At 37.6% G+C, this 25,599-nt stretch overlaps 1 protein-coding gene and 2 long non-coding RNA genes across 3 annotated transcripts; 1 reads left to right on the top strand and 2 right to left on the bottom strand.

Moving 5' to 3' along the window:
* Positions 1-17,588: 17,588 nt before the first annotated feature.
* LOC114461415 (uncharacterized) lies at positions 17,589-18,521 on the top strand. Its single transcript, XR_003673835.1, has 3 exons — positions 17,589-17,649; positions 18,252-18,362; positions 18,459-18,521. It is a non-coding gene; the product is annotated as an uncharacterized LOC114461415 (long non-coding RNA).
* An 803-nt stretch (positions 18,522-19,324) lies between these two features.
* Positions 19,325-22,094, bottom strand: LOC114462225 (uncharacterized). Its single transcript, XM_028444921.1, has 6 exons — positions 22,029-22,094; positions 21,240-21,510; positions 20,673-20,890; positions 20,340-20,487; positions 20,113-20,222; positions 19,325-19,633 (listed from the first exon to the last, which is right to left on the bottom strand). The coding sequence occupies exons 1-6, from the start codon at positions 22,092-22,094 to the stop codon at positions 19,325-19,327; spliced, it is 1,122 nt and encodes a 373-aa protein (XP_028300722.1).
* Positions 22,095-22,129: 35 nt separating this feature from the next.
* On the bottom strand, positions 22,130-25,376 carry LOC114462455 (uncharacterized). The gene is made up of 6 exons (XR_003673952.1): positions 24,938-25,376; positions 24,665-24,803; positions 24,308-24,366; positions 24,199-24,236; positions 22,467-22,585; positions 22,130-22,385 (listed from the first exon to the last, which is right to left on the bottom strand). It is a non-coding gene; the product is annotated as an uncharacterized LOC114462455 (long non-coding RNA).
* Positions 25,377-25,599: the final 223 nt, after the last annotated feature.

Below are 25,599 nucleotides of genomic sequence, written 5' to 3' on the forward strand. Positions count from 1 at the left end.
CATGTTTTAAGACCGCAGGACTCCTTTGAAAAAGAGGTTTTTAAATTCAATATGACTTTTCTTTAAAATCACTAAATTAGTTTTAATAATATATAATCAATATTATTTAAAGTTAATATATATTAATAGTAATTGCATATTTTTTTACTGTTGTGTCTTGTTGCACTTTCACATTGACTTTTAGCTGTAATTAAGAAATAATTGCAAAATACAGTACTCGAGTGCAATATGTTATACGTATTTTTTTCAGTTAAAAAAACGGTGCAAGAGAGACGGAATGTATATTTTAAAGAGAAAAAATGAAATCATTACAGTTTTTTCATGATTAACGAGTTTACTATGATTTTAATGTTATATAAACAGTAAAAACCCATTATTTATATTTACAGTTTTTTACTGTTATGGTTTCAAAGTTTTTACCCGTAAATTTTACAGATTTTTTTTACAGAAATTTCTTTTTAAATGCTCAGGCTTTGGAGAGAAGTTGTAGTGTCAGAGAGAACTTTCACTCTGACACGTTTCGACACCGTGTACTGTGAACTACACGCACTAAGTCTGACGTCAAAACCAGTACGTCATTGCGTTCCAATAATGTACACATTACACGCAATGACGTACTGGTTATTACGTCAGATTTAGTGCGTGTGTACACACACACGCACACACACACACAGTACAAATAAAACAAAAAAAAGAATTAAATGAATATAATAACAAGTTAAAAAAAAGTTAAGTCTGTAGAGCATTCATCATCATACCTTTAAAGATGTATGCTCTACAGACTTAACTGTATAACAATATAAAACAACAATCGAGCCTTAAAAGTTGATTTATTTAAATGATCATCTCCTCCTTTATATTATCCACAGGTTTTTATCCAGAGAACTTTACTGATGAACTTTATCCAGAGAACTTTACTGATGTCAGTAAATGTTTTAATGCAGATCAACCTCTCAGTGACTTTCACTTAATGATCTACATCTACAATGTTAGAAAGAAAACTACCATTTGCACAAAAAAAAAAAAAAAAAAAAAAGTCTTAAAGCAACACAACATTAGTAATTATGTGAACACGTCTGTGGTGTGTGATGTTACTAATGTGTTTCAGAGTAAAGTGTTAAGGTTCATTAAAGTGTTCAGAAATGGTGTTCAGGTGGGCGGAGCCAGGTAGAAACCCAGGGTTTCTTTGATAAAACCTGCCAGCGACCAGGTTTAGTTCACGGACAATGTTGCCATGGTAACATACTCAGAGAAGAACATACCTCGCTTTTTGGAATGGGATACTCAGAGTTTCCCTCATTTGAGCCTGAACATACTCAGAGTTTGAACATAACCCGCTTTATGGAATAAACCTCAGCTCTCCTTGTCTGCAACAGAAAGGAGGTCATTAAAAAGCAAATCATGTAAAAAAAAAAAAAAAAAACCCATTAAAACATCAAGTATTTTTGATTGAATGAATGTCTGAGCAGCAGATTCAAGGTCCATAGAAAAACACTATTACATACAAAAATAATCATAACAACAGTTCAAATGAACATTACATTAGACAAGGCATTTGTTTCATTTACTATGTATTTATGCTGACATAACCTACAAGTGCAATTCAGCTACAACCAGTGTTCATAACACTGGTAGTAGCTGAATAAGAGTTTTAAATAATATAAGTTAATGTCTAGCACAAACACACACACAAACACTTACTTAAAATCATCGCCCCTAATGAAAAAAGGAATAAAAGATCATTTAAGACAAGGTAATTTTCAAATATTTTTTCTAAATTGTATGTAAGCAATTTATCAAACTGGTTCCAAGTACAACTAACATCAAACAAAAGGGCTGACATGTTCTTATAGTCACACACAGTCTTTTTACTTTGTTTAACTTAAGTAGTGTAGCATTAGCAACACTTGCTACATAACAAGGCAGCATATCTGTCTAGTGATTTCTATTTGTTATTGAGGTAACACTCATATTAATAAAATCCTAATTTAAACAGTATTTGAACGCCTCATTTCACACAGTTCAGACAATCATATCCTTTACAAAATAAAACGTTACTGTTTTGGTTGCATTAGGCCTGGGTGATATGGACCAATATTCATATCTCTATATTTTTCTTCAAAATGGAAATAGGCAACATAAACCATTTATTTTTTTCAATAGTTTTACATGAAAAACAATAATGGGTCAAAGTCAGTGGAGCCACAAAGACCCTTTTAATAATCATTAGCAGCACAATAACAACATTTTGTGTCACTTTTGACTTTTTCCTTCATTAAGGCTGAAATGTGATTAAATTATGTAGTGTTGCTTCATTCAGGGCAGCTCTGAGTTGCAGAAATCGTTTTTAAAGTAAATCACATTCAGGACACTGTCTCTTTAAGAAAGTGTAAACAGCCCCATTAGCTACAGCAGCAGATCTCTGCTGAGGAGCAACAGAGAGTTAGAGAAGAAAAACACATGCAGTGTTTCCTCAAACATCTCTGTGTTTAACACTCAGAACTGAGGACAGACAGACATCTGCACTGAGCTTCTGACAGACAGTCGCTAACACAGCTGACTGTGTGTTCGTGCACTGGGGGGGAGGGGGGTCAGTTTTTTAGACAAGTAAACTAACACTATAACACACACACACACACACAGCAATATACAAAGCAGTGAACAAAATTGGGTAGTTAAATTCCATCTCAAACGGCGTCTGACTTCTAGAAACTCTTTCTGAAAGTCGGTACGCTCTGTGTCGACAGAGGGCTCGTCAAGACCCGCCTTACATTGCTTCTGATTGGTTTATTATTGTGTGATGCATGCCATGGTTGGTTAGATTTAGGCACAAGGAGACATAGATTAGCTATCTCGGTCAGTCAATCAGAATTAATCGAGCTACGGCATGCCACGAGGATCAAAGTTTATTATCATAAAAAAATGGGGAATGGGGAAATATAAGCGTGAGAAATGTCAAGTGTGGCGTGAGAATGCGTCAAATTGCGTGAGTGTCACGCTCAAAGCATGAGGCTTGGCAGCTCTGCAAATGTAAATGTCTAACTTAAATACAAGCAACATGAAATTAACAGCAAATATGCAATGTGTTGACTTGTATATGAACTGTAAGTATAATAGATAAACACATGTGTTTCATATACCCATTTATGTTTTAATTTAGGCTGTATTATAATTTAGGAATTAGGACTGAGCGATATATCGAGATTCAAGATGTATTGAGTTTTCTATTTTGGCAATATAGAAAACTACAAAGTCGCATATACAGATATATCTCGTATTTTGTATAAAAATACTTGTTTGACCTAACCCATAACAAGCCACACTATAGAACTCACTCACACATACTGTCCCTTACAGGAGATGTTGTATTGTGCAGCTGTTTGTTAATAAATGAGCCTGTGTGGCATTTTGCATCACCAATTTTTTTTTTTTTTTTTTTACCAAGAATTGTCTTTCTGGTCAGACTTGATATGAAATAAAAATGATTGAGATTCACCATTTTGAGAAAATGTATTGAGATGTGAGTTTTGGTGCATATCGGCCAGCCCTAGTAGGAATGTTCACAGCATTTTAATGTCAACAAATGTAGGCCTACCAGATTCTAATCACATTTGTATTTAAGTTTTAAGTTGTTGACATTGACAAGTGGCTATTTTAGATTTCCTGTACACTTGTATTAAAATATAAGGGATACTGGAGCTTGGTTGGGTTGGTGGGTTAGTCATATGTTAATGACCTGTTTGCCTTAAAATCACTACATGCTGTAAAATCATTATACTGCTGTAATTATTTTACTGTAGCAACTTAAGGGTTCAAGTTAAAGATTACTATATGATTATGGTCCAAAGCAACATCAAATGCAGTTTTTTTTAATCAAGGGACATGAAACTTATGTTGCCGACTGGCTGGCTGGCTCCCCACACCTCGTATGAAGTGGGTCGGTCTGTCATTGAATCTCGGGACATGTTCGTCCCCCAGTCTGCCCCTGGTCTAATGACAGAAACAAGGAGGAAATATATCATTGATCCAAGACGAGGGAGCCGACTTGTATGGATCTGCATCAGGTTGTCACCTTTCAGAAAATAAAATAAAGGACACCCACGTCACCGTGAACACAATCCTCATAAATAGAAACATTTTGACATAGAACAGTGTTTACCAAATGTTACTGCCCCATGTACCTTGGCTCTGAGCTCATGGTATATATTATTTATTGTGTCTGCAGGCGCGTCTAAACTCTTTCCTTTGTCTCGTCCATTATTAGCCTTGAATTTAGGCCTTTTTATTGATTTATTTCTGATTTTCTTGTTCATTGTCTGTGTGCATGTAAAAAAAATCTATAATGTTGAAAAATAACCTGAAATGTTTGTGTGAACCTCCTGAAAGGTGTTCATGTGCCCCTATGGCAGCGGTCTATAACCATTATTCTCAAAGGAGCCATTTTGCTTCCTCTCACCTTTTTATTAAAATGTTTCTGGAGCCAAAAAATACCATCTCAACCATCTAAACTTCTGTTTAGCCTTTATATGCTTCCTTTAGGACAAATTTTACAGAACTGTAAGGTTGATTATCAGAGCTATGCAGATGGCACACAACTATATCTATCACTGAACCCAGATGACTATGGTCCCATTGAGGTGTTGTATGACTGCTTAGAAAAAGTAAACTGCTGGATGAGTGAAAACTTCCTTCAACTAAACCATGACAAGATGGAGGTGATTGTCTTTGGTAACAAGGAAAAGAGGACTGCTATCAGCAAGTATCTTGAGTCTCGATCGTTAAAAGCTAAAGACCAAGTCAAAAACCTTGGTGTTCTGATTGACTCAGATCTTACATTGAGCAGTCAGATCAAATCTATCACAAAAACAGCTTCTACCACCTAAAGAACATCTCCAGAGTGAAAGGTTTAATGACTCAGAAAGATCAGGAGAAAGTTCCATGCTTTTATCTCCATCAGACTGGACAATTGTAATGGTCTTCTGACAGGAATCCCCCAAAAGAGCATCAAACATCTACAGCTGGTTCAGAACGCTGCAGCTCGGGTCTTAACCAGAACAAAGAGGTCAGAGCACATTACTCCAGTTTTAAAGTCTTTACACTGGCTCCCAGTCAGCCTCAGAATAGACTTTAAAGTTCTGCTGCTGGTGTATAAATCTGTGAATGAGTTTGGTCCAGAATACATCAGTGAGATTTTAGTCAGGTATGAACCCAGCAGGTCTCCCAGGTCTATGAACACAGGTCAGATAGTGGAGCCCAGAGCTCACAGTAAACATGGTGACAAGCATCACATGTGAACATTTTTAAATCAAAGTTAAAGGCACTTTTTTTCTCTACTGCTTATGATTGAGAGAAAGATTTTTGGTCATGTTGTTGATGTAATGTGTTTGTTGATGATTTTAAATGATTTTACTGATGATTTTAAACAGTTGAATGTTTTATCATGTAAAGCACATTGAGTTGCATTGTGTATGAAATGCGCTATATAAATAAATTTGCCTTGCCCTCAATGAAGACAATATAGTGCATAAAATTCTAGTTACAATTATATCGAATAATGTTATTAATAATAATTTTTAAAAAATGTTGATGTATTTGTAGTGCTACAAAAAATAACCTGAATTTGATAACACATAATCATGTCGGTCAACACACACACACACACACACACACACACAAACACACACACACACACACACACACACACACATAAATATATATATATATATATATATATATATATATATATATATATATATATATATATATATATATATATATATATATATATATATATAATACTAATTGATAGATGCAACATATCAAGTATGCTTATTGATCTGGTATGTTGGCAGTTAATTAAATATTTCCCAACACAAATAAAATCTTTATTTTCTTCCAGAATAGTCTTATTGTTGGTTGTTATCTTACCAGGGATATAAAACTTAAAGTTAGCCACAGGTGTAAGGAAAGTTTATGGTTGATGACAGTTATTACACAATACAATTAATTTTTAGGTTGACAAATTGTTTTATCATGATTTTATTTGGTGTCAATGTCATTTATCATTAATACCCTCTGTAAGAAATAACAATTCATTATTTTCTTAAAGCTATAGGAAGCCATTGCAAAAGAGTCAAAGAGCCACAGGTTACAGACCCCTGTCCTCGGGGTACACATACCCCAGTTTGGGAACCACTAGAATATACAGAAATCTCTACAAACATTTTTAACCAAGGGAATATATATAATGTAAAATCAAAAATTAATGTATTTATTTAATGTTAACCTATTTTTTTAAAAGGTCGTACATAACATGCCTGTTTATATTACCTAATGCTACTGTGATAATAAATAAATATTTCATTCGACTTTAAAACCTCCACATCCTAAACATTAAATCAAATCACAGTCTTTCATATTAATCAAGCTTACAATCCAATCATGATGTGTCTACTGTATCAGCCTCAGGAGATGATGGATTTATGAAGAACTTCTCAGATTGTTCATATCTACAGTGTTTTTCTCCTGAGGCTGTTTGATGTCAGACAGATCACCATGAGTCACTGAAAACGCTCTAGAGTTGGACATTTTTTCACACACACACAGAGAGAGAGAGAACACAGTCACTGCTACACACACACACACACACACACACACACACACACACACACACACACACACACACACACACACACACACACACACTTGTGCAACAGCTTTCCATTTTTCCTCAGTACGTAACACCTCATTTAAGGGCCAAATAAGGTACAATTCCATATTTTTTTTATCAGTCATTAGCATCGGACGGATAATGATTTACAAGAGGTCTCCAAGTAATTTCAAATTACTTTAGTGAGCCATTAAGGGAACATCTTAGCTTCTCCAGTCTAACTGACATTAAGCGCTCTTTAATCCACCTCTGGTGGGATGGAGGGTGAGGGAGCAAAATGAGACGCCTGGCCAGCAGGATGGAGAAGGCAAGGAGGGTCTGCACGGTTTTGGAGGTTGTATGCTGGGGGGTACCAAACAGGGCTAAGAGAGGATCAGACGTAATGACTGTATTATATGCCGCACTACGAGACGTAAAAATATCAGACCAAAATGTGTCAAGCCTGGGACAGAAAAAATCATGTGGGAGTGGTCAGCTGGAGATTGCTTGCACCTATTACAAGAGTCGGTTACATTGGGGTAGATCCGATACAGTTTCAGGTTAGTGTAATGGACTCTATGCACAACTTTACATTGTAAGAAGCCATGCCTCACGCAGATTGAGGAGGAGTGCACCAACTTTAAGACCCGTTGCTAATAATCCTCAGATAATGGGGTCCCTAGCTCCTTCTCCCAAGACTCCCTGGGGCCCAAAACTAAACTGTCACCGATAGAGCTGTTCAGACTGCAAATGTTGGAGATCAGACGTTTCTTTTCAGGGTCAAGAGCCAGTAGTGAATATACAATGGTTTCAGGGGGGCGACTGTGGGGAGGCCTAGGCTTTTCGGCATTTGAACCCAAATGAATCCGTATTTTAAGGGACGGGTGGCAACCCTAGATATGCACCACCAATAAAGCGTAACTTGTAAGAGTAAGAGAGTAACCTGGGCTTTCACCATTATTGGTAATATATTGTATGTTATTACAGATATGAAATTTGTCCTCTGCATTTAACCCATCCATGAGGAGCAGTGGGCAGCCATTTTTGGCGGCACCTGGGCAGAGAAGGGTATGTCTGCAGAGCCGGAGGCACCAGCTACAGAGCTGCTTTCTTCTTCTAGTGCTGTAAACATGCGGCCGTAGAAGAAGAGTGCAGTCCTGTAGCTGGTGCCTCCGGCTCTGCAGACACATACTATTGGCTGGGGAGCAGTTTGGGGTTAAGGGACTTGCTCGAGTGAGATTCAAACCAGCAACAATACGATTTCAAGCCCAGCGTCCTTAATTCGTAACTTTTCCTGCGGACCAAGTCCTTCCCTGTATGCCTTTGCATCTGTAATGCATTTTGAGGAGCTTTTCTGTCCTGGCTGTGTGCACTGAAGTGTTTATGATAATAAAGTAGTGAATCTCAATCCATGTGTAACCGGTTCTAAACAAAATTTGTGAAAACTGAAACTCAAAGTCTTGATTCACCACTTTCATTAAATGATGTCCTGGTTCGGGGGTAAAGACAAAACAAACAAATTAGTCTTTGCCATAGAAAATGAATGACTTCACACAGAGAACAATGCACACAAACTGCTTCGGCTGTTCACAAGTTTTTGCACACAGTCCAGGCTATCATGACAAGTACACAGTTTCAGACACCACGCCAAAAATCCCAGGTTTTGATCCTTTTTTCCTTAGTTTTAAAGAGAGCTGACCATCACTCAACCTCCCTCCACAGTGCACATGGTAAAGACAGTAAACGCACAGTCACACTGCTACCGAGAGGATTTTGCCCTCAAGTGTCTGTCAACTGCTGTAAAGTGTCATAAAAAAATAAATAATAATCCTAAAAATTGACACAAATATATAAATAAAATAAGGACATAGCCCCACCACATTTGTCTGCTTACACATTGACATAGAAAGCTTATACTTTGTTAATGATTTACTGAAAACTTAAATATGTATTTGTAAATGCTGAATACTTAACACATCAAATAACAGTAACTTTTAGGTGGGTTACACATGTATTTATTTTTAAAATGTATTTTAAATGGGCCTATAGGCTCATAGGTTTTTTGTCCAAAAGAAAAACAACCAACCCTAATATTCCTTGCTAAATACCACATACACAAAGCCAAATGGAGCCAAAACAAACCAAATCAACATCACTTTCAAAACAAAATACTGTAACCTAGTATTTTTACACAATTGAATTCACTGCAAACATAAGGCCATAAACATTGACAAAACATTCAAGAAATATATCAACACGGGCACCAAAGCCATCCCTTATGATTATATAGTTCATTATTTTTATGTTGTCTGTTCCTTTTATTGTCTTCCTATTCCTTTGTAGTTGTATGTTCATTTATATATTACATTGTGTTGTATTGTATTTATATTAGTTTAAATGAAGTAAATAAATAAATAAATAAATAAATAAATAAATAAATAAATAAATATACCTATGACACCCCTCCAGGTCGCGCATGCGCAGTTTCAGTGTGAAAATGCTTATAGCTCAATTTGTTATTTGATTAAGTACATTGTTTAGCCCCTTAGCTCTTTTTTGTTTTGTCTTTTATGTCTTGTAACCTTGTCTATAATCTGTATTCATGTGAATACGTGCCTTTTTATTTGTATCTACACTTGTTAAAAAAAAAAAATAAAAAAAAAAAAAGGTATACCAATAAGGCGGCGAATGCGCGGTCTCGTGTGTTTTAGCCTCTGGTGTTTGCCGTAGTGTTGTGAAAGTATGCGTGTATCTGATTATGTATCTGTGTTCACGACTGAGTTGTTAGCCATTAGGTGGGCTTTAGATTGGATTGAACGAAATAAACCTGAGATGTCGTATATATATTTGGATTCCATGGCTGCCTTACAGGCAATTTCTGACCATCCCTCTGGGGCTAGGATAGATACTGTGGGAGAGATTTTGTGTTGCCTTCACCGGATAGAGTTGATGGGGTCTAGTATTGTTTTTTCCTGGATCCCATCTCATTCAGGTATTGTGGGGAATGAAGCTGCTGATAGGCTAGCAAAGAAGGCTCTTCTCGAGACGGAAATTGAATATGTGGTCCGATTGGGGAAGGCTGAGTGTGTCAGTGTTTTCAAAGCTACTGTGTATCAGCAATGGCAAAGGCAGTGGGAGAATGAGTCTAGAGGGAGGCATTATTTTAAGTGTCAACCTTGTGTGCAGGGCACTAGACTCCTGTGGGAAACTTGCCGATCAAATCAAGTTAAGATAACCAGATTAAGACTGGGGCATTGCGGACTAGCTGCATATTTAAATCGAATAGGCAAACATCTGGATGGATTATGTCAGTGTGGTCAACTTGAGACTATTTCCCATGTTCTATTGGCCTGTGGATGTGATTCTGTTGAAAGGGGAATGTTATATAAAGAACTTTCAACTCTTGGGCTGACAGTGTTTTCAATAAAGTCAATATTTGCATCAAGAACAGAGTCGATTTTAATAGATAAGGCAGTCGTGAGGTATCTCCAATCTTCCAACCTCTATTTGAGAATCTAAAATGGAGTGACTCTAAGTGAACAGAAGAGGGCAGCATTACGCTTCTTTTAGTGTACAGCCTGCCGGAAACCATTAGAAGAAGAAGAAGAAGAAGAAGTAGTGTTGTGAAAGTTTTAGCGCGAACATGCTTGTGTGTGCACTGAGCTTTTCTACATGGAGACAGAGTCTCCAGTGTTTTACTGAGGACAGTGTGAGACATGAGGCGGACTGACAGTCATGGTAAGGTCATTTATGAACTCCTTCATACTGTGTTCACTGCTAACAGGACCCGGGCCCTGTTCCAAGAAGCTGGATCAACATATCCTGAATTATCCAGCTTCACCGAGCCTGTAGTACATGGAGCTGGACTTAACTTTCCAACCAAGCTCATAATTATTAATCAGTCAGTCAAAGCTACGTTGCTTCTCACAGCAAGTTCTTAGTCGTTATAGTCAACTAAATGTCTACGAAAAGAGTTTATGCATTTTTTTTAAAGTGTCAATTAGCATTGATCAACTAGAGGGGTATTCCATAAAGCGTGTTATGTTCAAACTCTGAGTATGTTCAGGCTCAAATGAGGGAAACTCTGAGTATCCCAGTCCTAAACGCAAGGTATGTTCTTCTGAGTATGTTACCATGGAAACATTGTCCGTGAACTAAACCTGGTCGCTGGCAGGTTTTATCTACCTGGCTCCGCCCACCTGAACACTTTAATGAACTTTAACACTTTTCTCTGAAACACATTAGTAACATCACACACACATCACATCATTACTAATGTGTTGCTTTACTTTTTTTTTTTTTTTTTTTGTGCAAACGGTAGTTTTCTTTATAACATTGTGGATGTAGATCATTAAGTGAAAGTCACTGAGGTTGATCTGCATTAAAACATCTACTGACGTCTGTAGTAAAGTTCCCTGAATACAAACCTGTGGATAATATAAAGGAGGAGATGATAATTTAAATGAATCCATTTTTAAGGCTCGATTGTTGTTTTATATTGTTATACAGTTAAATCTGTAGATCACGGCTCTTTGAAGGTATGATGGCACAGTGAATTGTGACGCTGCTCTTGGAAGTGATGGTTCGTGTCCCGCTTCAGTGTTTTTTTGTGACATTTTTTAGGACGTTGAGATGACTCTGGCGACAATATTACATTAAAAATCAATATAAATGATGCGATATCAAGCGGCATTTACTGTCTTTATATCCAGTGTAACAGGAGGACTCTCTATGCAGTCATCCTATGCTGCTGACACGTCTCCTCAGACACACTTTATTCATATTATTCACCGCTTGTCACATCACTGAAGCAATAAAGTGATGAAGCGACCAAAAAGTGTGACTAATTACAGGTGATTTAAGCCACTATAGTTACTAAAGACTGAACGCACCTTTAGAACAGGCTCATAGTCCTCAAACACCGGCTTATTTCACCCATTACGGTGAATAAATCACTATTTTCCTGGTGGTTGCCATGGCAGCTCGAGTCATCTTCGATCCATTGATGATGGCTTTTTATGGTGCGCGTGCACGTAAGTAACCCAAGGTTTACATACTCAGGGTTGATTGACCCACTTCATACCAGCTGTAATGGAATCAGATACCCAGAGTTTCCCATCACGGGGTATGTTGACCCAGAGTTTATGGATAGACTCAGAGTTTGTTAACCCTCCTTTATGGAACACCCCTCTGATATTGGATGGAATTAATGTTTATAAACACACAGAGAAATATTTGATGCGAATAATGAGTAAGACCACTGGAGCTGGGCAATATCTCGATATTCAAGATGTATCGAGTTTTCTATTTTGACGATACAGAAAATTACGATATCACCAACATTTCACGTCTCAAACAGGTTCTCCCCCCTCTGTGAGGACAACACACTCACCGGGGAACAAACTCTGATAATTGGCGACTCCATAGTGAGAAACGTGAAGCTAGCGAAGTCAGCGGGCATTGTGAGGTGCATCCCAGGGGCCAGAGCGGGCGACATAGAATCAAATCTAAAGTTGCTGGCAAAGAGTAATCGTAAGTTTGATAGGATAGTCCTCCATGTCGGCACTAATGACTCCCGACGTCGCCAGTCGGAAGCAACCAAAGTGAACATTGAATCAGTTTGTGCTTATGCTAAAACAATGTCGGACTCCGTAATTTTCTCTGGTCCTTTACCAAATCTGACCAGTGATGACATGTATAGCCGCATGTCATCATTTAACCGCTGGCTATCGAGGTGGTGTCCAGAAAACGAGGTGGGCTTCATTGATAATTGGAGATCCTTCTGGGGAAAACCGAACCTGATAGGAAGAGATGGAATCCATCCTACTTTGGAGGGAGCATCTTCTACTATCAGAAAACATGGCACATTTATGACATCTCATGAATGAGACCATGTTACAGAGGGGGAGTCCTCCACGCCCCTCTGCGCTTGCCTTAGGACAGTTTCCCTCCCATTGCTATCAGGATAGCTGTGTTCATCGCCATGACAACTGTTGTGATGGTGATGAATATTATTTTATGGAGACGGTGTCAGTCCCCCGACCCATATTTCACAATGATTTTAACATAAAATCAAATAAAAGAGCTATCAATTATAAAAATCTGAAAAAAATTAAAATCTCAAATCTAGAAACACCAAAACATAAAAGCATTAGATGTGCTCTATTAAATATTAGATCACTGAGATCCAAATCTCTACTAGTAAATGACCTTATCTCAGAAAATAACTTTGATTTATTCTGTTTAACTGAAACATGGCTGTATCAAGATGAATATGTTAGTTTAAATGAAGCCACTCCTCCCAGTCATTTAAATACTCATATGCCACGAGACATAGGCCGTGGAGGTGGTGTAGCAGCTATTTATCATTCCTCTCTCCTAATCTATCCTAAACCAAAGGCCAGTTACACTTCCTTTGAAAGCCTGGTTCTAAATTTATCTCATACCGAATCAAAAACCTGCCAGCCAGTCTTATTTGCGATAATTTACCGTCCTCCAGGCCCTTATTCTGAATTTCTATCAGAATTCTCTGAGTTTATATCAAACTTAGTCCTCAGTTCTGATAAAATACTGATAGTAGGAGATTTTAATATCCATGTGGACAAAGATAGTGATAGCCTGAGCTCAGCCTTTATGTCCCTAATAGACTCAGTTGGCTTTTTTCAAACTATTAATGAAGCTACTCATCGTTTAAATCATACTCTTGATCTTGTTCTAACATATGGCCTTGATATTAATGAACTAAAAGTCTACCCTGAAAATCCTCTGCTATCAGACCACTTTTTAATATCTTTTAACATTATCCTAGAGGATCTCGCACTGTGCAATAAAATAGTTACGAGTAGAAATCTGTCCAACAGTGCTGTGGCTAAATTTAAAGAGGCCATTCCTGCTGCCTTAAACTCAGTGCACCATCCAATAAATAACTATGATATTAATTATAACCCCTCTCAACTGGATCTGCTTGTCGATAGCTCTGCTAGTGTACTAAAATCCACCTTGGACTCAATTGCCCCATTGAGGGAAAAAACTATTAAACGTCAGAGGAAAGCTCCGTGGTTTAGCTCTGAAACTCACACACTCAAACAAACAACCCGTAAATTAGAGAGAATGTGGCGCTCCAATAAAACAGAGGAGTCACGAATACTTTGGCAAGAAAGCCATAGTAAATACATGACAGCCTTACGACATAGTCGATCTACATACTACTCCTCACTAATTGAAGAAAATAAAAATAATCCGAGGTACCTTTTCAGCACTGTAGCCAGGCTAACACAAAGTCAGAGCTCTATTGAGCCCATGATTCCTTTAGCCCTCAGCTGTGAGGACTTTATGACATTTTTTAACGATAAAATTCACAAGATTAGAGATAAAATTAGCCACTCCCTGCCTTCACCTGGGCCTGCTGTACCATTAAATGTAAATAGGCCTAACCTAAACTGTTTCACACATATAGGACTTCAGGAACTTAACTCTATTATTTCATCCTCCAAACCATCGACCTGCCTTTCAGATCCGATCCCAACTAAGCTGTTTAAAGAAGTTGTTCCCCTAGTCTGCCCATCTTTGTTGGAGACAATAAATATATCCCTATCAATAGGCTATGTGCCACAGTCCTTTAAAGTAGCTGTAATCAAACCCCTTCTCAAAAAACCTACTCTTGATTCCAGCACTTTAGCAAACTACAGGCCTATATCTAATCTTCCTTTTATTTCAAAGATTCTTGAGAAAGTTGTGGCAGCTCAGCTCTGTGAATTTCTTCAAAACAACAGCCTGTTCGAGGACTTCCAGTCAGGTTTTAGAGCTCAACACAGCACAGAGACTGCTTTAGTTAAAGTAACTAATGATCTACTCTGGGCTTCAGATGAAGGACGACTCTCAGTGCTGGTTTTATTAGATCTTAGTGCAGCTTTTGACACTATAGATCACTATATTCTACTAGAGAGATTAGAGAAATTACTTGGAATCACAGGGACTGCCCTAAACTGGTTTAAGTCCTACCTATCTGATAGGTACCAGTTTGTACACGTGAATAACAAGTCTTCTGTGTACACTAAAGTAAGCTACGGGGTTCCTCAGGGCTCTGTGCTAGGTCCAATCCTCTTCTGTATCTATATGATCCCCCTTGGTAATGTTATGAGAAAATACTCTGTTAACTTCCACTGCTATGCTGATGATACCCAACTGTATGTATCAATGAAGCCAGGTGAGACAAATCAGCTATCTAAACTTGAGGCCTGTCTAAAGGACATTAGGGCCTGGATGGACCAAAATTTTCTTCTTCTCAACTCAGACAAGACTGAGGTCATTGTACTGGGCCCGCGACACCTTAGAGAAACCTATGCTAGCCTAACTGCCCTAGATGGCATTACTCTGGCACAAAGCACAACTGTTAGAAACCTTGGGGTTCTATTTGATCAGGACTTATCCTTCAACTCTCACATAAAACAAACTTCAAGAACTGCCTTCTTTCATCTCCGTAACATTGCTAAAATCAGATCTATCCTGTCTCAGGGCGACGCCGAAAAACTAGTCCATGCTTTTGTTACCTCTAGACTGGATTATTGTAATTCTCTTTTAGCAGGCTGCCCGAGCAAGTCGCTTAAGACACTTCAGCTGGTTCAAAATGCTGCAGCACGTGTACTGACTAAAACTAGGAGAAGAGATCACATTACTCCTGTATTAGCCTCTCTGCATTGGCTTCCCATAAAATATAGAATAGAATTCAAGATTCTTCTTCTCACTTATAAAGCCCTAAATGGACAGGCACCAGTCTATCTCAAGGAGCTTGTAGTGCCATACAATCCCCCCAGAGCACTACGCTCTCAAAATGCTGGACTACTCGTTGTTCCATTCATCTCTAAAAGTAGTATAGGAGGAAGAGCTTTCAGTTATCAGGCCCCACTTCTCTGGAACCATCTACCAACCACGGTTCGGGGGGCAGACACCCTCTCTACCTTTAAGGTTAGGCTCAAAACATTCCTCTCTGATAAAGCTTTTAGTTAGGAACCAGCTCATAGCTCATAATTAAGATGCAATAGGCATAGACTGCCGGGGGGGGGGGTCTGGCATGCTCGGTTGGAGAGAGGTTGGAGAGGGCGTTAAGAGAGAGGTCATTTAGGTTAGAGAGGGACCGGAGAGGGTCCCATTCCTCTTTCAAACACTCCCTCTATGTCTGCTTCTTCCCTTGTGTGTTTGCTCCTGTACTCCTTCTGGCTTTTGTCTTGCAGGTCCGTGGGATCCTCAGTGTGGAGTTACAGAGACTCAGCGGCTCTGTCTCCACCCTTTTCTCTGCACACACCCAACACAGCATAACGTGGATGGCTGTTCATCATAGGAATGGGATCCACACAAGGTTCCTGCTGCTTAACAGAAGGTTTTCCTTGCCGCCATGATGAATTCATGTTGGGTGTGGGATACATATGTATGTGTATATACGTATATATGCATATGTGTGTATCCATAAAATGAAGAGTCCATCCTTAAGACTGCTCTACTGTAAAGTGCCTTGAGATACCATTGGTTATGATTTGGCGCTATACAAATAAAGATTGATTGATTGATTGAACATTGGATTTTGTATTAAATAATTATTTTCAGGAGTCGCTGCTTTCTCTACTTCTCAGAACAGCATGAAAAGCGCAGTTAGATGGATTACTAAAGAACTCACTCACACGTGCTGTCCCTTATCGTTGAAAAATACAAATTTGTCACATCTTGTGCCGATGTTTATTAATAAATGTGTCTGTGTGGCATTTTACATCAGCAAATTTAACCCAGAATTGTCTTTCTGGTAAGAATTCATTTGAATTAAAATTATCTAGATTTATATAGTATTAGAGCTGCACAATTAATTGAATTTTAATTGTGATCACAATTTTGTATGGAGGTAGATTTGAGTCTTTATTATTGAATTAAAAAAAAAAAAAACTTCAATTAAAAAACCTTTTTTTTATTTAATTTACTTCAATCAAAAATAAATATTTTGAATCAACGTAAAAAAGTGTTCAAATGCAAAAAAAACATTTTAAAATTAAAAGTTTTTTTTTTGATTGAAGTCATCTTTTTTGTATTTGGGCCATATTACGGGTTGTACACTTGTGTCTTTATTATTCAACCAAACACTAAAACATTTCAATCAATGAAAAAAAAGTGTCAAATGTAATTATTTGGGTCTCTCATGATTTTTTTTTAGCATATTATCACTTTTTTTTTCTTTGATTTGAAAATATTTATTTTTGATTGAAAATATTTAAATTTTATGAATGATAATGATAAAAACACAAATCTACCTCCATAATTTTTACTGCCACATTAGATTAACCTGATTGTTGGCAATATTTACATTTAAACAGGCTCTGCACTCTGTAATAGTGTATTTATTCAGTTAGCCTTTGGTACATTTTAAATTCTTGGGGTAATTGTTTTTTAATTATTATTTTTTAATTAGAATTCATTTTTAAAGCTTACTTTTGCACTGTAAACTCCACACATATTATTTGTTTAAAAGTAGTGCCATAATAACTAAACTAAAAAATATTTTTACCAAATATGATAAATAATTGTGATTCTAATCATGATTACAGTATGAACAAAGTCATGTTGATTTTTATTGTGGCCATAATCGTGCAGCTCTATATCATATATATGACCATTTCTAAGATATCAGTTTTGGTCTATATCGCACAGCCCTAAAGACCACATGATCGTATGAGTTCTGAATGAATTATTGAAAGTTATACCGTGGTTTGATTTTTATTTGTTGATGACAATATCAATATATTTTGATACACTTTTCATTCACGTGTATTTTTTTAAATTACTCATAGTCTTGTTATCGTCACTCGAAAAAATGTAGTTGATGAAAACTGTGACGTATAAATCAAGACCTGATAAAGATTGTGATGTCATCACTTGTCCACACACAGAGGAGAAGCCAACCGAGTCAGCGGGCCAAACGCAGCCAGGACGAGGTGGACCAGGACTGGACACTCAGAAAAGTAGGAGTATTACTCATGATGGTGACTGAGAAACTCTTTAATAAAACATGAACAACTTTTCCATCTGTGTTCTACGGTTTGAACACATTGAGCTCAGATTGATAGGCCATGTTGTAAATGTCATCCTAACGTACTACTCGTACGAATTCTGATGTCAAAATCAGTATGTAGTGTGTTTACATGAGTACAACAGTTTCTTCAGTGTTGTTGGGGCAACGTTTTGGGGAAATCTGTAGCAAATATGGTTGATTTCTTGGGAATTTCCAAAGTTTAAAATTTTAGAGGCGTACTGTAGCGCCACCTTTAGGACGATTGGCCTGTTTTTGCAGCTGGGACAATCTGGAATGAGACTGGACCTTTGTGCAAAATTTGGGGATTTTTTGTGCAAGAAGAATAAGTAGAATATCATGATGTGATATTTTTGTCCATGTTGCCCAGCCCTAGTTGCAGTTATTGCTTTATCTAAATAATGATTATAAAGACAATGTTTGTAATGTGTGTGTATGTGGAAGATTGTACAGATGTGGTAGTTTGTACTCAGATCTGTGTTTAATGCACTACTTTCCTGTTCAATCGTGATCTAACGCTGCTTGGTTTCTCAGGAGAAAAGAAGAAAAAGTGAGAATGAGCTGCAAGAAAGCCACATTTCTCAGTTCAGAAAGCCTCTGACTCCCACTAACAACCGACCGGCCTGTAGTGATGGAGATAAACACGTAAGCATTGGAAACAAGCAACGAACCACGTTTCATTGGCATTCTTTACTAAATGCAGCTGTTGATCACGTAACATCTGTTCAAATCTGTCTACAGGAGGCATTTATCCGAGCTATCCTCTCCAAGCCTTTCAAAATCCCCATTCCAAACTACTCAGGTAACACTTTTCCTCTTATGTTGTTGTTTTTTCCTTCTGTCATCACCAGAGGGGTATTCCAGAAAGTGGGTTGTGTTAAAACTTTGAGTATGTTTGTGCTCAAATAAAGGAAACTCTGAATTTCCGGTTGTACACTACAAAAAAGCCCTTTCTTAAAATAAGAAAAATTATCTTGTTTTGGGGTAAAAAAGTCTTATTTCAAGCGAAATTATCTGCCAGTGCAGTAAGACATTTGCACTTACCAAGATTTCTTAAAACAAGAAAAAAGTTCAAAAAGCTGAAAATCTTGTTTTAAGCCTTATACACTAGTTTTAAGTATTTATATTAAGATTTTATATCCTATTTTGAGCAAATCTATTCTTGATTAAAGTAAATATTGCTTGTTAGGATTTAGGCAGAGACCAAAATGTGCTCATTTCTAGTGCACCACACATCTTAAAATAAGCTTATAATTCTTGCGTAGATAGAGATACTAGATTTGAGATAGTCTTGCTTTAAGCATCAACAATACATTTACAAAAGGAGACTGTGCAGTAATAGCCTTTTTATTGATCAAAAAAATCTTTTCAGCCATTGCACAACATTGACAGTATGTTTCTTAATAGGGTTTTCTAACCAACAAAGCGTTAGATGGTGATTAAGATGAGTTTGAAATGCCAAATAATTGCAAAATGCACATCTCTCTTAAACAATATTTCTCAAGTCCTTTTAACAAATATGAGAGTGTAAAGAATGCTCTTCCAAAACAATGAAGAAAATGCAATAACCAAATGCATTTCAGAACATACTTGTAAAAGTGAGTGTCCTACCCAACAAAAGCTGCAAACTCTGTCATTGCCTTTTTATAGGCAGGGGTTGCATCATTGTCCGTGATGGGATCTTGAAGCACCTCTGTTTGCAGGGCTCGCAACAAGGATGCAATGCATTTGGGGTAGGCCATGTGAAAAACGTAGTAATAAGCCATAATGTAAAGAATGGCTTCCTGGAGCTTGGATTTTGGAAAAGATGAGATGGGAGTTGAGCCAGCACATATGAAGCAGCCATCCTCATCAACGAGCAGGACTGGTGTGCAGAGAGGTCGCTTCTGAAGAAACATTCCTGGTTCCTGTAATGGCTGAAAGGAAAAAAAAAACAAAATATTATATTGTTGAATAACAATGGCTCTCAAACCTTTCGCATCAAATACAACCTAATAGTAATTTGTATTGTGCTTTGCACATTATTGTTCTCCATTCACTCCAAACACAGTAGTGGTAGGCTATATGTAGTCACAGTTTCCCCTGGGGCAGACTGACAGACTGACACTGCACACATCTACGTTAACGGTCCATCCATTCATTCACTTACACACAGATTCATCTTGGCCTACAGCACACGTTTTTTAGTGGAAGAGGAAACCGGAGTACCCGGCGGAATACTTTGCAGACACGGTGAGAAGATGCAAACTCGACACAGAAAGACCCCTCCAGCCCGGAATTGAACCCAGCACCTTCTAGCTGTAAAGCTTGAGTGCTAACCTCTGGACGACCATGTCCCATGCAATAAAAAGGAATCTTATAATCTTACAAGCTTACACAACACAAAGAATCTTACCAATAAGATATGGAACAGGGCGTCCGATGCATTGGACAGTTTCTTCGGAAGGGCAGCATTAGAAGGAAATAGCACTGGGAGGCACTTCAGTAGCTCAATTGCTTGTTCTTCTGCGGAAGCAAAAATAAATAACAAGATGTTATTAATATTATATACTTGAAAAGTCTAAATAACAAAATAAATCATTTTTAAATAACTCATTTAAAAATTATCATTTCAAAAATTACCTTTAGAAAGTGACATCGGTGGTTTCATTGCCTTCTTGTAAACAGCATAGAAGAGTAATTTTTGCTGGAAGACTTCCCAGCGCTCTCTCAGCTCCTTGACATAGTTGTGCTGTCCGTTGGAAATGATTCTCCCCATTTCGTCGAGGGCCTTAAAGGTACCAGAATGTTACTACAGGATTCCTTAAGATGAGGCAAGGGCCGCTGGCTGCAGTTTAGACAGCTGCCTAATACACATGCAAAACTAAATTAAACAAAATCTAAGGCATTAGTGGAATTTATGTAAATGACAATAGCCAGAGAGTATCAGAAAACTATAAACAAATAAAAACTTACATGGTCAATGTCTTTGAAGCAGGGATAGGCGTCAATTATCTTAGCTGCCTTGTCCGGCTCTTTTAGCAGGTCTGCATCTATGAAGTTTCTCCTTGCTTCAAATTCTAAATCCAACAGTTGGGCAACTGCCTCCTTGTCTTGTTTTGGCTTTCGAAACATTTCTTGCAGTGTTTTGTAGTGTCTGGCCTGGGAAATCTGGCTGTCGTGCAGTTTGGGACCTACACCAAAAATGAATAAAAAAACAATAATGTTCAATGTCTTTGTTCATTGTACAAATACATATGCAAAAAAATAATATTCATAATAATCAAAATATCAAGAGAAATATCAAAATCATACAATATGGTCAATGTGCAAATTAATAGTAATACTAAAATTTCAAAACCAATTCAGATATTAAGAAAAAAACTACACATGATACCAATATTCACTTTCTATTAGGATACCACAGTAGTAATATTAATAATAAAAACAAAACAAAAACAAAGCTTGTGTACACAATCTCATTTACAGTACCAAGCTTTTATTTCTGTTCTTTTGCTGCTAGAGATCCACAAGGTGACTTGCCTGATCTAACTAGGTTCTCGCTGGCCGTATTAGGAGAGTGAACCTGTGGGCTTTCTGGGGTGCAAATGGTGTTTCTTGGAGAGACATTAGAAGAGCACGGGCTCAAGTCCAGGACTGGCTCTTCTCCCTCGTCTGTGAGTTCCTTGCCTGTAGTGTTCTCAAATGAAAGGTGTCTTCTTTTCCCATTGCCTCTCGATGGTGTAGCTCCTTGCCATTTTCGTGGAGACTTGATGTTTTGGAGTCTCTTGCTGAGCTTCTTAAAGATATCGGACTGTAACACAAAAAAGTAATAACATTGTAAAAAGTTTTTTAAAATACAGCAGCGTCTTTCGAAAAACAAAGTAAAGACATATTCAAAACAGGTCGACTTGTAAGATATGGTTACAAGACCATACACAATAAGACAAGGCAATGTCAGGAAAAAAGTTTGGTGCCAGTTTATCGCACAAATACTACCTCATTACACCTCTAGCCCTGGACAAATTAAAGTTTAAAAAAGAAAACATTAACAGTGTGCTGTCAACAAAAAATTATCAATCAATAAGTAAAACATAGGTTGAATACATACAGTATCAAGAAAATGACTTGATTAATTACTTTTCTAAAATAATTTTCAGTCCAATATCATCTTCATAAATGCTTTATATACTGTTGTCATTGTCAACATTGTATTAATAAAATAAAAAAAATATTTGTTAGAAAAAAAATAAATCTTCATAAATGCTGAGACATCATCTCTATGTGTTGTCTATGGGCCAGTATATTATTATCATCGTATACAACACTTACCCATGGACAGCTGGTGTTTGCCCAGTCAGCAACCATTGGATAGTAGTCCATGATTCGTTTGGCCATGGCCTGCAGCCCCACTTTTGTGGGGTATTGCAGGCAGTCAGTCCCACCTGACGCTCTCACAGCAGTTATCATGCTGATAATCGTATTTCTTATCAGTCTACAGTACAGCTCTTTAGAAAGCCGGCACTCCCTTTCTCGCCCAATGCGTTTAAATTCAAAATATTCTCTCCTCACATGCTCTAATTCACTGTCAGTATAAATCACATATTGTGGGCTTGGGAGCTGCACAACTAAAGGACTTATTTTAACTGCAGGATGAACAGGACCCTCACTTTCTTCTGTTGCCTGCTCCTGGACACATGAAATACAAGCAGAAGAATGTGGTATTTAGAACAGACCAAAACATTAAGTTAATGCTCAAGGATAACTTACCACAGGGTGGGCCAGGTCCCAAATGGCTTTCCTTCTTCGAAAGTGTTCCGGCCCAGGAAAGAGGTCCTTTAAATCTTCTCTCGTTAAGGTTGGCAGGACGTCTGCATCCACATTTGCAGCTGGCGCAAATAGAGAAATGTTATTATTTTAAAAGTCATATATGATTCTGTGGTCATAACTGCTCGAAATTTCAAGTTTGTAAAATGTTTAAAGGAGGTTTTGAAATGTAAAATATTTATTTTAGCTGAACTAGATTGTGTGCACAGGTAAGAAACACAGAAAAGTAAAGATCCTGAACTTCAAAATAGTGCAGATCCCAAGCGCTAATTATGTGAAGTACTTTGACATTATTTTAGACCATGTTAGGAAAGAGTATTTTTTATTAAAACACATTGGATGAGATAGGCTTTCCTTATCCATGAAGGTCTAAAGGTAGGGATGTAACGATTCACTCAACTCCCGATACGATTTGATTCACGATACTGGGTTCACGGTACGAATCTCTCACGATTTATTTTACAAAATGGGACTGTAGACAAATTTTTTTTTTCGGAAAAAAACTAGAAAATACTGTAATATTTTCCTTTTATATTTCATTGTCAAAAGAATCCCTTGATAAACTATTCAAAACAATGCAATTTAACTAAAAATAAATCTTGAATGAAATAAATAAAGGAATAATACAAATGAAAATGAAGCCTATTAATTTAAATTCTGGTTCTATAATAAACAATGCAAAACTGCATAATAGTTCTTTTTCTTTTTAAAAGTGCAACTGAAAATGTATTTTGTGCCTTAACAATTGTGGACTTTAAAAAAAAAAAACCCGTGATTACACTGATTTACACCATATTTGTTTGGACCAGCAAAGGGCGCTGGTAACACAGTGGTCGGTTGGCATGCAGAAATTCTTGCAGTGAAGAAGAGAAGCTATCCTAGCAGACAGAGCTAATAGAAAAACGTGACTTTTACAGATATTCAAGTAATATTACAGATATTCTTTCGGTGCTAAAGGGGCAATGAATCATTTATTAACATATTTAAGAGTAGAAGGCAGCCAGAAAGAAAGTATTAGCAGACTCCGCCCGCCGCCTACACTTGTGGATAGGTTAAAAAAAGTACTGCGATTCAATTTTCAGAAAATCGATATCAACCGTGATACCTATGAATCGATTTTTAACTGCCTTACGATTAATCGTTACATCCCTATCTAAAGGCTGCTAAAAATAGCCTGGCTTCAATTATAAAAATTTAACCATATACGTTAAAGGAATAGGCCACCATTTTTGCATACTGAAATATGCTCTTACCTGAGCTTAGACAAGTTGATACGTACCTGTCTGGTCTTTGTGCGTGACCGTTGAAGAGCATGGTAGCTTCCAAATTCACCCCTGTTTGGAGCTATAGGAATATACTGGGAAAGGCCAATTGCTAACAACATCTTTGGTCGTTTTGCATGACTGAAGGCATGCACAAAGACTAGACAGGTACTCATCAACTCGTCTAAGCACAGGTAAGAACATATCTCAGTCTGTAAAAACGGTGGCCTGTTCCTTTAAGGTTTACCCATGGCAACCCGGCAGTTAACCCAATTGTTCTTCGACTCTTTTGTTCTCTATTAGTCATACAAAATGGCATTAATTTGAGTTTTCGAATACACTACTCAAATTACATTCATAAATGTGTTACTCATTTATTATACCATATTTCACAGTCGGAATCTTTTTCTTACCTTTTAAAACCTCGACTGCCACACGGTCAAGTTCCATACTGTAAAGGACAGTTTGTCAAAGTAATCATATATATATTTTTTTACTTTATTTGCCTTGTGTAAACATCACCAGTCTCCATCTTCTCCACCATGGGCATGGCTCGATGTCTGACCCACACCCGCCATCAGCTACAAAAAACAAAACAAAAAAATAATTATCCAGTCCAACAAACCCTGTACATGTTGTGCCTTTTTGATTTGCAAATGTATCCCAATCTATTTTTTTTTATTTTTTATAGTAAAGCTGCTAAATGTATTTAGCATAATTTGATATTAGCCTGGCTAACTTCCTAACGTTAGCTAATTATCCAGGCTAATTTTAAATGACTCGTCCATTTTTGAAAGAAAAGAGTTATAATAGTCCACTTTAGTAACGAACGCCAAAGGGTGTCATCATCAAAGAATTAATATTATTTGCCTAAAATACCTTATTCCCGTGGTTCTCTTTGCTCAAGTTTTGTCGTTTTCTTGTATGAACTCTGAACGATCTCCTCGCGACGGCTCCCTGGCGCCTTCTGTGGCTGTCGAAAGTGAATTCCAATTAGCCTGAAATGGGGGTGCGTTTTCTGTTTCAGGACAAACCATAAATTAAAGGTCTCGTTAGTTATGGAATATTCACTAATAATTTATGACAATACAAGACAATACGCAAACTGTGTAAAATATAACTGATCAGATATAAAAAAGACATTTAGGTTACCTGACTCAATTCCAAATGGTATAGTCCGCCCCCGACCTCGCCCCAACGTAGTACAGCTGTTATTTTCAAAATCCTCTCTCTTTCACGATGGCGGCGGGATGGCGCTGTGTCATTTGTTTCGTGTTCATGGCATTGACTTTAAAAGTACTACTTAGCCATGTCAACAAAGCTCATGGACGCAATCCTAAATTTCGTGCTATTTGTGGAATAGATGGATGCACAGAAAAATATCGAGTATTTAATTCGTTCTACTACCACATCAAACGAAGACATGCATCCTACCTGGCTAATGGACGCCCACCACCGGTCACTTCTACATTGACTCACTCGCACGGTCTTGGAGATGAACGGTTCGACATACCCATTTTCTCCGGCTGTGCTTCATCCATTCATTCTACCGGCAGTGCTACCAGCAATACTGAAGCGGACTCCACCACCCTCGAAGCTAACGAAGCTAACGGCTTAAACGCAACTCTGGGTGGGACCACCGAACAAGAGCTCCTGGATGAAGAAGAGGAAAGGCACAGTCAACCTCTTGATGTTCAACCCCTTGAAGCCCAAATAACCCCCGACACGGTAAGCATAATCGACTAGCGTAATATGTTTCAGTGAATCTTCACACAATGTCACCAGGTTAGCTTAGCTACATTCGTTTCAAAATA

This window comes from Gouania willdenowi, chromosome 4, assembly GCF_900634775.1.
Source record: "Gouania willdenowi chromosome 4, fGouWil2.1, whole genome shotgun sequence".
NCBI classification, from domain to species: domain Eukaryota; kingdom Metazoa; phylum Chordata; class Actinopteri; order Blenniiformes; family Gobiesocidae; genus Gouania; species Gouania willdenowi.

Coding starts and splice junctions, on each gene's coding strand:
- LOC114462225 (XM_028444921.1), bottom strand. CDS start 22,094: ATGGCCAAACGAATCATGGACTACTATCCAATGGTTGCTGACTGGGCA. Junction 21,511..22,028: donor CAAACACCAGCTGTCCATGG/GTAAGTGTTGTA, acceptor TTTGTGTTACAG/TCCGATATCTTTAAGAAGCT. Junction 20,891..21,239: donor CGAGAACCTAGTTAGATCAG/GCAAGTCACCTT, acceptor TTTTTGGTGTAG/GTCCCAAACTGCACGACAGC.